Source organism: Galdieria sulphuraria, assembly GCF_000341285.1.
Source record: "Galdieria sulphuraria unplaced genomic scaffold scaf_18, whole genome shotgun sequence".
NCBI lineage: Eukaryota > Rhodophyta > Bangiophyceae > Galdieriales > Galdieriaceae > Galdieria > Galdieria sulphuraria.
This window is the reverse complement of record NW_005178457.1, coordinates 1044-13936: the sequence shown is the minus strand read 5'-3', so window position 1 is coordinate 13936 and position 12893 is coordinate 1044. Positions and strand designations below refer to the sequence as shown.

Here is a 12893-nt window from a genome sequence, read left to right as displayed (position 1 = left end):
ATGTAAATGGTGATTTTCTGAAATAGAAAGTTTTTTTCTGTGTCTATCATGTGGTAGAGTCATTTAAGATGTCTCTTGTTCTATCGATAATTGAACAAAGTTTTTCATCTTTGCAACCGGGTTACCTTCCTTATCTGAGAATCGGTGAGTTTTCAGTCTAATTCACAAAAACAGAGTTTGAATATATAGTGTCGTGACTACTTTTGAGATAGAGTTTGAATTGCAAACTTAAATACTCTTTTTAGTATTTGCTCTTACCTTTGCTATGTTTTCTCTTGGATCCAACAAGTTTCATATTTGTAGGAGCCATTCATATGAATTCTAAGGCTAGAAATGCAGTTTGAAAAAAACACATAAAAACGAAAGGAATCTAAACTTTTATGGAATTTCAAGAAGCTAAAACTCTTTTTTAGACCGCAGTGCAGGTTCTCAAGTTGGAGGAAGCCTCAAGTTTTTGCTGCCATTCCCTTCGTTTGGTCTAAAACCGAGGAAAACTCTCTTCTATTCAGTTAACAAAAGACAGGAAGGACAGTCCAAGTGAAATCTACAAACAACCTTTTTCTGTCTCAGTCTTTGAAAATTATAGTAAAAGGAGTTACTAGTCTTTTTTCAACAGACTAGAAAGACAACATAGCAGACAATTGAAGAATGTTTTGAGATATCCTTTGGGTAACCATTTTACTAAGTATTTGGACAAGAAAGGATATTTTTCATTCTAGTTGTATCAACATGTATGTATGTATAGTCTATTCATTTTGAATCATTGCTACAACTCTGCAATATTATTGCAAATTGACATGAAACGATTATAAGCCAGCCTTGAAAGCCAGCTAATAAACTCTTTTCAAGGAAGACTGTATGGTGTCCAAAAGACAAGCAAGTAAGATGTAACCAAGTTTCAAACATAAAAAAAAAGAGTTTACTTGCTCTTAAAAAGAAATCACAAAGTGAAGGATTGAGTAAAAGTCTATTGCCAACTTAAGAAACTGTTACGGATTCTATCAAGTAAATCTAATCCAAAATCCCAAAAAGTAGGATTATCAGAAACATGAAATGCTCTTTCAAGTCCATTCAATATTTCTTCGTCAATCAGCATTTCCATATCTCTTTCACAAAGAATAACAAGTTCACAATTATCAGGTACTTTGAACGAATCATTTCTAATAAACATTCCACTGGAGTAACAACGACTCTGATTACCCAACTCATTAGAAACATTCAATGATAACTTTGTACTAACGATAATAAGCATACAATGATGATAATCCATTGCACTGGATAAGACTTGATCATATACAGGATCTAAAAATTTCTTGGCTTCATCTATAATATCTGACCAGCCAATTCCTTCCGACTTCCAACGTCCTTTACAAGCAACTCCAACAGTAAGAACTTTGGGTTCCACAGGAGATTGTAATTTGAATATAATATCAGGACTATGAGAAGTAGCGTCCAAAGGAATGTAAATAGTCTCTAAATAAAGTGTCTCTCGAATAATGTTATTCCATTCGGTATTGGCAAAAGTTCTTCGACTCTTGTTCGATTCATTTCTTGTTTCTCTAGAACTAACAACAGACTTGATATAGTGAATAGGTGATATTGTATTGATTGGAAGTTTCATTTGTTTCCATATTGGAGACAATTGACATAACAATTCCCTCAACTCATTTCGATTCTTTGAAGACAACATCAAAACTAGTCGTAAAGCAACAATTCCTTCAAATACACGACACTTTGAATAGAAGAAACAATCTACTGGTTCTACATCAAGTGATCCAAGAAGTATCTTTTCCAAAGAAGAGATAGAAGGGTCGTTCTTGAAGATTACAACAAATACTTTCGGAATTAGGACTTGAAAAGTATTCTCGTCAATAGGATATCGATATAATCCCATTTCAGTGACTGCATCATATAAAAAGGACTCCGAGGTCAATCTATCATCTACTTTAGACGGTATACGATAAAGTGCCATCATCAATAGTATATCAAAAACACTTTTTCTATCTTCGTCCAAAATCAATATTCGTTCCACAAATGGTTCAGCACAAATTCTTCGGAAATTATCGTCGTTCATACAAGTCAAACATTCTTCTTTCGATATGAAAGGCTGGTTTCTTGCTATTATATAATTCAGAAGCATATTCACTGCACGAGTCAACAAACCAGGAACTCCACCTGTACATTCCAATAATGAGTCTGCCAATTCATTTACTGAAAATGAAGAACTACATAAGACATTACAAACTGGTTCTTGAGTAGGTGTCTTTAGAAGACTTTTTTCAAGGAATTCAACGATACTGGAAGCGTCCAAAGGTGATAAAGGGATAAAATGTAGTATGACTTTTGATAGCCCAGAAGCGACATCATTCTTAATACTTAAACCTTTTCTTTTTCCAACAACTATAAAAAACAAGTCGGGTTCTTTGCACAATTTCCTAATGATACCGAAAAAGTCGTTGTATGGTCGAACTCTACCATCATGGGTTCTCTTGAAATGAAATTCGTTTCGACTTTCGTCTAGAACACCAACTTCATCAAATGCTACCAAAAGATATTGATCGGAAGGAGTGTCCAAAGTCTTCCGTAGCTCCGGAGTTAGAAACTTTGGATAGGGAGGAATGTGTCTGTAGGTTTCATCAGGCTTCATAAACGGTAGACCCATCTGATCCTAAGCCGATTGGTACAATAAAAAGCACAAGGCCCACTTCAGGTTTCATTTTTCCTCGATGGGTCGATTAGGCTCCAACTTCCTTAGATCAGCATGAAGCAACGAAGAGTTTCTGAGCTTCTCCAAAAACCCGTTCGATTGGTCTTCTCAGACTCACCAACGTGATATAGACCTATAAGTGCACTTTCACCCGTGTTATTCAACAGTTTCAAGTAACTTTGTACAAAACTTGTCTTTCTTCCGAAGAGGTGAGGGCCAAAAGGTATGACTGGTTTGAAAGGGCGACCAAGTTTACGAAGTTGTATAGCCTAAATAACTGCTTTGTTACTACACGAACATCTTGTTCTCAGTCTACTACAACTATGTAATACACGCTTTCTGCGTCAAGCTCACTGGACATATCGCAAGCTGTGAACTGAACTAAAGGACAGTAAAATACAACAGTGATCGATCAATCTTAAAATGTTCATTGCTCAAAATTTCTAACGGTTGATAATTGAAGAAAGAGTGCTCCTTGAGCCTTTTATTTGTATGACAAGTTAACAGAGTTGCTCCGCGTTGAAATTGAAAAGTGACCATCTCGCACTTTCAAGTTGACCTTACAAAGCATCCGAATTGGACTGATCACTGCACACAACATGAGAACAAATCAAAACTAATTGCAATCGAACTGAGATTTTCTTTGCAAAGCTAGTTTCGGTCAAACTCAACTTTGTTGAAAGGCTTAAGCGTCGCTAGGGAGTTGACGGAAGTTCCTTACGACGCTATCTTTCTCCCGTCGCAATATTACTATGGTATGAAGATAAATTCTATCTATACCAGTTATTATACCAATAGCTTTTTATATCTCTTTTAGTGGAATATTTTCTTGAATAAAACTCACTAAACATAAAAGACTCCATATCTCCTGTGAAAGCATTTGCTCAAAATCGAGTAAAGCAGGTTAACATCTTCAATGTTCGATAATAGAATAATAGAAAATTTTGTATTTATGAGTTGCAACTACAACGAATGAAACATATTGAAAAAATGACAAAACTCTCAAATACATTCATCGTTCGTTAGCGAGATATGACCTTATAGAAGATCTTATCTTCAACCTCAACGCAGGTTTATCTATACCCAAGTCCCTTAAAATTTCTTTGGTCACCGCTGGAAGCTCGTCCATATCAATATCTTCCACTTTCGGAAGACAATAAGCAACATCTTCTTCAGAAAGACCACAATATTCTCTTAGGAAAGTATTCCAATCAAATGACGAAGACAAAGAACTCGATGCTGCAACCCTTTGTTCGCCTCGTGTATTTCCTTCTTCCACTTGCATAGCAGTTTGAAAACCTTCCATTTGCATCCTATTCTCCTCATTGGTTCTCGGTCTTATATTTCGAGCTACTCTTAAAGTAACATTGAATGGCTTAGCTTCCAAAGGCGAAACATATTCATCGGACATCGACTCAAAGACAGTTTTACACCATACTGAAAAGTCTTTTCTGAACTCTTCTCGGCTTGCTTTCCCAATTTTCCTCAAAATATCGAAATTTTCTCTTCCCAAAAATCGTTCAAGGTTCCTTTGAGAAACAACTACCAATTGCAGACATGATCGACGACTTTCATTCAAAGTTGACCCTGCAGAATGTTCAGTAACCAAATAACTTGCATCCTCAACAATATTCTGTTCTTCACTAGAGAAAACTACAGATCGATCATATCTAGTACAAACTACCACAAACTGAAAACAAAGTTGAACAGATGAACGGAAATAACTTCTTGGAAAAATTGTTCTGCTTCCTTCTCAATATCTCTCTTCGAAAATTCAGTTTTGTGATAAAATGTAAATGAAAATGCAACAACATAACGTGTTTGTCCATTATGGAATACAACATATGCATCAGGACCACTCGAATCGCCATCTTTTGGAACAAAAATACCACAACGTTGTAAATATTTTCCATAATGGTCAGAAAATGAATCAGAGACATTTCTCAAGATGGGTATATCATTAGATTTTGTTGATTCCATAGAATAAGAAATATTGTCCTGTTCAATAAAGGAACCCTGGAAAATTCCTGGAATAGCAGAATGTACAATCTGCGAGGAACTAGTATGAAGAAAAGTTAATAAGCGAAAACGAAAGATCTTCATAAATATAAATTCAAAGAAGACTCTTTTTGCTGTTGCAGTGTCGGGAATATAACTAAACGGAGATAAAGGCAAGAGTTCAGTAGCCTCACGGAAAAAGTTATAGTTGCTATGAGCTCTCAATATAAATTCACAACAACCAATCTTGAATTTAGTGCCCAAGTCAATCCCGTCAGTTTCACAAATTTCAGAGTAAAACCCAAAAGTTGCAACCAAGTCCATCAAATAAGTTCTCGTTCCACATATAGTAATTGCAAATTCGATTGGAAAAATTGTTCCGAGCTGATAATTCGAAAGGACAAATTGATATCGAAGAAGGGTTGCGGAATCTGGTATCTCTGGAATAATAAACGTTACTGACTCTAGTAGTACCGAGTTAAAGATTCTATCTAATAAGGGTTCCATATTTTCATCGTTGGTAACAGGTTGCGATAAGTTTGCAAGTTTCTCTACTAGGGCTAGTAAAGTATTCTTTACAATCAACGGAATACCTCCTGTCTTCTTTTTCAACAATTCTACGAATCGATGTCGTAATTCATCTGAGGGCAATAACCAGTCCTTCAAGGACTTTCCATCATAAGTTGCCAGCTCAATATATTCGTTAATATCATGGAGGTTAAAGGGATTCAACCGCAACATATGGAGACTCACTCTACTGGAGCTAGTATCAGACAGGGGGGCTGAGATTTCAGCTGTTCGCCCTGCCAGATAGACGATTACTTTTCCTGTATTCAGCAACTTATGTAGAATTCGGAAGAATTTGCGGTACGGTATATATTTTGGGTGGGACTCGACGAACTGTTTCGTGGTAAGTTCACTATAGTATTTGGTGAGGTCACTTAGGTGGCTAAGTTCGTCTATCATCAAAAATAAATATCGTTTCTGAAATTGTTCGAGAAGCTAATTAATAGCTCCTACGATATCAAAATTCTTTACCGTCCTTTCAGCTATTTGAAGAGCGTCCGTATCTTTACCATTTTGTCGGTAAGCGTTCAAAATTATATTATACATCAAAGCCTTTCGAAACCTTGGAAAAGGAGCATGAGAAAAGCTCTCTTTTAGTTGTAAGCTAACTGACAAAGTTTGTTCCGCAAAGTGTTTCCAAGGCACCTTCAACGCACTCGGTTGGGGGTTATCGTTTGAACTGTGTAGTTGTTGAAAAGTCTGTGCATTGGAACACTCACGCTCTGCAAAAATATTCAAATAGGCCAAAAAGTTTTGGCCTAGAAATGTTTTGCCGGCTCCATAAATATGCGGCGCAAAACAGCAAGCCGGGCGATTGAACGAAGGCCCACCGTACGCCTTCTCCGAGAACTGAAAAAGAAACGTCTGTATAATTGTCCTGACGTCCTCTTCCCTGTCAATTTGTGGTTCTTTTAATTGGTATATTGTTTGCATTATTCAAAGACTGATACAACTCGAACCTTTCAACAACGAATGACCTAAACACAAATTGTAAATTGGACAAATTGATAATGTTTTTCAAGAGTTTCCAGGGCGGCTATACAGTTACTTTGGATATCTTTAAGTTGGTTTATGACACTTTAGCCACTTCAAACCTATCGAGGGATTAAAGTTGTAAAAATGAAATTTCGGAATTTAAACCTCTCTTTGAACATATTTCAAGCTTTGAATTGTTTCTATTGTAACAGTCCCACCTTTTCCTTTGAGACGTTGAGCTCCACTTGGCTTGTATTGTCTTTTTGGATTGTCCATTATTGAATACCTCTGTTACTTTTATATATTCCATTCAAGAGATATCGTTGTTTTAACTCTGGTATTCCTTGGAAATTCGCTGTTTGTTTTTCGAGGAGATAACCAAGGCATTGGATTCCAAATAACTCAAGGTCGTGAACCTTTCATCTCTCTCGTAAATCAGCAGATTTTTATTGAGTGTCGTTTTAGAATATTTTTCGTGCATATCTGCAGTCAGAATCTTGGTCCTTTAGGCTCTTGTCGATATCAGCCCTTGGGTTCACATTTTTAAGATAGTTTGTAGGAACCTTAACTAGTTTCTTAGTCGAATCCTATTCCTTTTATTTTTGGGCACTTTAGTTATGTCCGTTTTCATTTAGTAAGATACTCTTTTTTAAGAGACGAATTGTAGGTTTGTGATCAGATTTGGAACATAAAAGACATTTCTCAGAATAGCATGCAGAAGAAGTCCAGGGACTATTTCTGTCCATCTGTCATAGTTGTCTTTATTATTTGCCTTTGAATTGCTTCTTTAACAGGGTCATATTATTAGATAATTAGGACGCTCGTTAATAAGTTGACGGCGCGTTTAAAGAAGATTCTGACCAGAGATAGATTGCTCCTTGCTATGATTGATTTTCCTAGACTTTGTTGTTTTGATACACCTTGTAGATAGGTATTTATATAGTTTGTCTCAATGTCTCATATCTATTCCCTTATGGATGATCGTTAATTCATTTATCACGAATTCTACCAAAAGAAAAATTTCAATAGTCATCTTACCCAGTCGTTTTGTTGTATCGTTTTACATAAATGATAAAAGTTTTTACTGAAAAAGCAAGGTGATGCTGACTATAGGAGTATTTTAGCTGTTAAAGAGACATTTCCAAAAAATGGATAAATAACAAAAGGTTTAAATAGTGTACAAACTTTTGGTTTATGGGAGTACCAAAAATCAGTAAAGTCTCTATGCCCAAAAAAAAGCTATTATAACAGAAAGGAGTTTACATTTCAGTGTTTCTCGTCATAGCAGAAACATCTGAGCAATCCTTTTACAATTCTTTTTATAGATGATTTTAAAACATTCCCATTTAGCAAACTCTTGCAAAAAAAGATGACATTGCTAAAGCAAGATTGCAATCGTACACATATCGTTGTTCAAATCGGCATACAGTCTCCTTCTTTTTAATACTGTATAATTAGGTACGATTGCCGATGTACATTTAGCTTGTTATGATGACAAGTGGTGGGTTCTTCGAATGGATAATTTTAAAACAAAAAATTAGGAAACGATGGAACTTAAGCTCTTGTAGTAGAAAGGCTGCTCTGCTTCTTCTTCTTTTTTTTGGAAACTAGAAACATAAATGATCTAACAGTGCTATTAACGAATACTCTTATAACTTTTCACTGTTGACTTTCATTTGAAGAGGACTATAGGGTTGAATCTGGAAAGGGACGATCTTTGCAGCTTTCAATCTTTCAGCAACCGTTTGAGATACTCTCTCTATGAGCTCCTTTACTTTAACAGTACTCTAAACTTTACCCCGTAAATTGTGTCCCTATTTGTATGTTTTCTAATACTCAATGACTCGATATAATCCTTGGCACTTGTGTGTAGACCCAGTCAATGAATGGCAAAGTTTGAGGTTATAACTTTTTGTGTTTTTTGACTATCCAAATATTGCATATATCAAAATATACCGGAGTAGCCATAGTAAAAACTCAATCTAACATTCCCTGAGGAGAGTAGTAGTCACAAGAAAGTTTCTGGATGACTCAAAGTCAGGTACGTTTGAGTGTAGAGCCAATGACTCAACATGAAGCATTCCTATGTGGACAACATACTGCAATGGAATTATACAATATCTTGCAACAATGTCAATGTGGTAAGAATACATAACTAACTATCTATTTGAATATGTGATAGTAATCTTTTGCAACAATACTATCTGCCAGGGTATTCCACATCTCAGCAAAGTTCCTTCCAAACAAGATTTTTCAGGTACTAGAAACATACTTTTTGTCTAAATCATTGCGACAGATAACTGTTTGAAAACGATTGATGGTGCAGAATTTACAAAAAAACTTTTCAATCTGACTGCATTTCTTTCTCCTTTACTATTTGTCAAATAACCACTCCTCTAAAGGGTTCAACGTATTACAAACTTACAATTCCAAACAAAAGATTCTAGTAAAATATTTCTTATTCTGTTAATATGAAAACCAAGCAGCTTTCGATCGATTCAACCAAGTTCCATCATCATTACATCTTTGAAGTTTGCACAACAATCTACAACCTTTTGTCCGCCAACTTGTGGTTCTATCAAACCTAATCTAGTTGAAGACTCATTCTACCTTTCAGAAAGGTGAAGTTTATGTTTGGTTATGGAAACTTGGGTGCTCACCCAATCACATCTGGTCTCTGGCTGATGAAGGTTTGTTTTAGAACCTTCACAGTTTCCAAAGTTGAGAAGTAAGATACCATAGTTTAAGCCTTGCTTTTTATTTTGAATAAAAAGTTTTTTGTTGTATAACTTTCGATTGCTCAAATTGAGTCATTATCAACGTGTCTCAAGCTTCCATAGCGATTTATTTTGGTAACAAACTGATCCAACAGTCTTTTGAAGTCATCCATTGTGAGACTATGCTGAAAAATCGAAACATTTTAGAAACGTTTCAATTTCAACAAATATTCCATTCATACGTAGAGGAGAAGAAAGAATGTGAGATTCTAAAACAATTGGAGCAAAGACAAAGCTCTTTCTGGTGTCATATAGAGTTTTCTGTTTCTCCAATACGGACTTTTTCATGACTTGAGAGCCTTTCCCAACAAAGTTTTCTACAATTGCTTCAAAATAGCCAATCTATTGTCATAGACACCAAAAATGACTCAACTTATTGAATACAATTGTCTTATGTTTAGTATTGATAATATTCAGAATGTATTATGCAATTACATAGCCATGTAAAATGGCTAGATAAGAATGAACTACTGTGAACCAGCCCTGTCAGTCAGCTAATAAACTCTTTTCGGGAGAGAATGTATGGTCTCCAAAGAGGCAAAAAAGTAAGATGTAACCAAGTTTCAAACATACAAAAAATAGTTTATTTGCTCTTCAAAACAAAGAGAAGGACTGAGTTAGAATCTATTGCCAACTTAAGAAACTGTTACGGATTCTATCAAGTAAATCTAATCCAAAATCCCAAAAAGTAGGATTATGAGAAACATGAAATGCTCTTTCAAGTCCATTCAATATTTCTTCGTCAATCAGCATTTGGATATCTCTTTCACAAAGAATAACAAGTTCACAATTATCAGGTACTTTGAACGAATCATTTCTAATAAACATTCCACTGGAGTAACAACGACTCTGATTACCCAACTCATTAGAAACATTCAATGATAACTTTGTACTAACGATAATAAGCATACAATGATGATAATCCATTGCACTGGATAAGACTTGATCATATACAGGATCTAAAAATTTCTTGGCTTCATCTATAATATCTGACCAGCCAATTCCTTCCGACTTCCAGCGTCCTTTACAAGCAACTCCAACAGTAAGGACTTTGGGTTCCACAGGAGATTGTAATTTGAATATAATATCAGGACTATGAGAAGTAGCGTCCACTGGAATGTAAATAGTCTCTAAATAAAGTGTCTCTCGAATAATCTTATTCCATTCAGTATTGGCAAAAGTTCTTCGACTCTTGTTCGATTCATTTCTTGTTTCTCTAGAACTAACAACAGACTTGATATAGTGAATAGGTGATATTGTACTGATTGGAAGTTTCATTTGTTTCCATATTGGAGACATTTGACACAACAATTCCCTCAACTCATTTCGATTCTTTGAAGACAACATCAAAACTAGTCGTAAAGCAACAATTCCTTCAAATACACGACATTTTGAATAGAAGAAACAATCTACTGGTTCTACATCAAGTGATCCAAGAAGTATCTTTTCCATAGGGGAGATAGACGGTTGGTTCTTGAAGATTACAACAAATATTTTTGGAATTAGGACTTGAAAAGTATTCTGGTCAATAGGATATCGATATAGTCCCATTTCAGTGACTGCATCATATAGATAAGACTCCGAGGTCAATATGTCATCTACTTGAAACGGTATACGATAAAGTGCCATCATCAAAAGTATATCAAAAACACTTTTTCTATCTTCGTCCAAATTCAATATTCGTTCCACAAATGGTTCAGCACAAATTATTCGGAAATTGTCGTCGTTCATACAAGTCAAACATTCTTCTTTCGATATGAAAGGCTGGTTTCTTGCTATTATATAATTCAAAAGCATATTCACAGCACGAGTCAACAAACCAGGAACTCCACCTGTACATTCCAATAACGAATCTGCCAATTCATTTACTGAAAATGAAGAACTACATAAGACATTACAAACTGGAACTTGAGTAGGTGTTTCAAGAAGAGTCTTTTCAAGGAATTCAACGATACTGGAAGCGTCCAAAGGTGATAAAGAAATAAAATGTAGTATGACTTTTGATACAGAAGAGACATAATTCTTAATACTTAAACCCTTGCTTTTCCCAACAACAATAAAAAACAAGTCGGGTTCTTTGCACAATTGACTAATGATACCGAAAAAGTCGTTGTATGGTCGAACCACACCTTTGTCATTCTTCTCCAGTTCAAAAAAGGTTCCCTTTGTATCAAACACACCAACTTCGTCAAATGCCAACAAAAGAAATTGATCGGAAGGAATGTTTAAGATTGAACGAAGTTTTCTAACTAACTTATAGGGACGTGTACGGCATTCTTTAAATACTACTTCTTCATCCTCTGGTTCTTGTCCAACAGAAGTGCAACACGCTTCTATCATTCGATAGTAGACTGCCCACTCTAGGTTGCGTTCTTTCGGTTCTGTGGGCTTCAACCCCCTTAAATCCACATAAAGCAATGAAGCCCTTTTCAGCTTCTCCAAAAAGGTTCTCTTCAAAGGGTCTGAAGCAAACGTCGACAGAAAATTTTCACCAAACCTTTGCACCAACTCCAAATAGTTTTGGGCAAAGGTCGTTTTGCCCGAGCCGAAGATGTGGGGGGCGAATGGTATGGTCAAGCGATAGTTGCAACTACTTGTTACACCCCTGAGTTGTTTTCTGTCTTCTATGAAGATCATACAGTTCTTTTGTCACTCGATCAACGTCTCTTTCACGATCTACCACAACAGACTTAAAGTTGTCCACAGCTTTCCACTTTTCATTCAAATTCGCCATCGCCAAAGAGAAATTAAACAATCTTTTGTTTATTTCGGAGTACAAATATAAATAAATGAACGATTGACTGTTTGTCGGTCACAACAACAACAAGGAAAACAGTAAAGGATACCAATCCAACTTCTTCTCTTTATCAACTGATGACTATGTCATACCTTTTATGGCTTGGACTGAGATGACTTGAACTATGGAAGTACGATCAATATGGCTTTTTCCGCTATCGATATTCTTATTCTCGTATGCTAATATAATGGTAACTCTCATAGGGTACAAGGAGGATTGGAAGGAAGCCAATTTTTATTTCACAAGTTTTTTATGCTCTTTGAGAGTATAAAGCTATTGAACATGGCCCATTCTCACATAGATAAGAAAGTTTCTTTCAGAATTTTCGAGAGTAGTCATGAGAGTTCCGAGTGATATAGGTTGTTCATGAAGAATTTGTTCCATAGACGTCTCTCTCTAGATTTTCTGTATTTTATGGAATAGTTTTTACGTCACTTTTGCTTCATTTCGAAACACGGAACTAGAGTATGAACCAAGTCATTCTCTTGTGTAGTCTATTCAAAAGCTCCAGTTGAAATATATTATTTAGTAGAAATGCAGAAACCCGCAAGCACAGCACTGCTTTATTCTCAGCAATCGTCAAATTCCTTTCTTACGATATCATGGCAAGTGGCAGTTTATCACTAAAGCTACAAAAGTTGATGATAGCAATAGACAAACCAAAACAAATGTGCAAAGAAGGATCCAAAATATCTCGTGGTTTTATCAAATCTCAGAAACAACATTGACTCACACAAGTGTATCATTAATACTCAATTTCTGTAAGAGTCAATAACTCCTGTTTCTTTCTCCTCTGAAAATAGTGGCATTTGATATTTTGGATTCTGTTAAGAGGAGAAAATATATTTTTCAGAGAAATTCAATTCAGTCGAATTGAGTCTATTCTATCGTTTCTTTTCTCGTATCTTGTCATTGCATATCATTTGAATCATAGTTGAATTCTTTCTCCTCAGTAGTCGACTATATATTTGAGGTGTTTTTGAAGGTAAACATGACTGTTTAGGTTTAAAGGCTTTTGTTGCATCCTCTTGTACGATAAACTTTGTAAAAACTACAACTTTTAAAGATATAC

The 12893-nt window shown here is 35.6% G+C and overlaps 3 protein-coding genes across 3 annotated transcripts; all 3 read right to left on the bottom strand.

The window, feature by feature from the left end:
* Positions 1 to 505: 505 nt before the first annotated feature.
* On the bottom strand, positions 506 to 2706 carry Gasu_24680 (archaeal ATPase). Its single transcript, XM_005706547.1, has one exon. It carries the CDS (start codon positions 2660 to 2662, stop codon positions 968 to 970), a length of 1695 nt encoding a protein of 564 aa, XP_005706604.1. The 5' UTR covers positions 2663 to 2706; the 3' UTR covers positions 506 to 967.
* A 935-nt stretch (positions 2707 to 3641) lies between these two features.
* On the bottom strand, positions 3642 to 6416 carry Gasu_24670 (archaeal ATPase). The gene is made up of 3 exons (XM_005706546.1): positions 5744 to 6416; positions 4392 to 5689; positions 3642 to 4350 (listed from the first exon to the last, which is right to left on the bottom strand). The coding sequence occupies exons 1-3, from the start codon at positions 6203 to 6205 to the stop codon at positions 3720 to 3722; spliced, it is 2391 nt and encodes a 796-aa protein (XP_005706603.1). The 5' UTR covers positions 6206 to 6416; the 3' UTR covers positions 3642 to 3719.
* A 3175-nt stretch (positions 6417 to 9591) lies between these two features.
* Positions 9592 to 11886, bottom strand: Gasu_24660 (archaeal ATPase). The gene is made up of 2 exons (XM_005706545.1): positions 11664 to 11886; positions 9592 to 11617 (listed from the first exon to the last, which is right to left on the bottom strand). The coding sequence occupies exons 1-2, from the start codon at positions 11756 to 11758 to the stop codon at positions 9649 to 9651; spliced, it is 2064 nt and encodes a 687-aa protein (XP_005706602.1). The 5' UTR covers positions 11759 to 11886; the 3' UTR covers positions 9592 to 9648.
* Positions 11887 to 12893: the final 1007 nt, after the last annotated feature.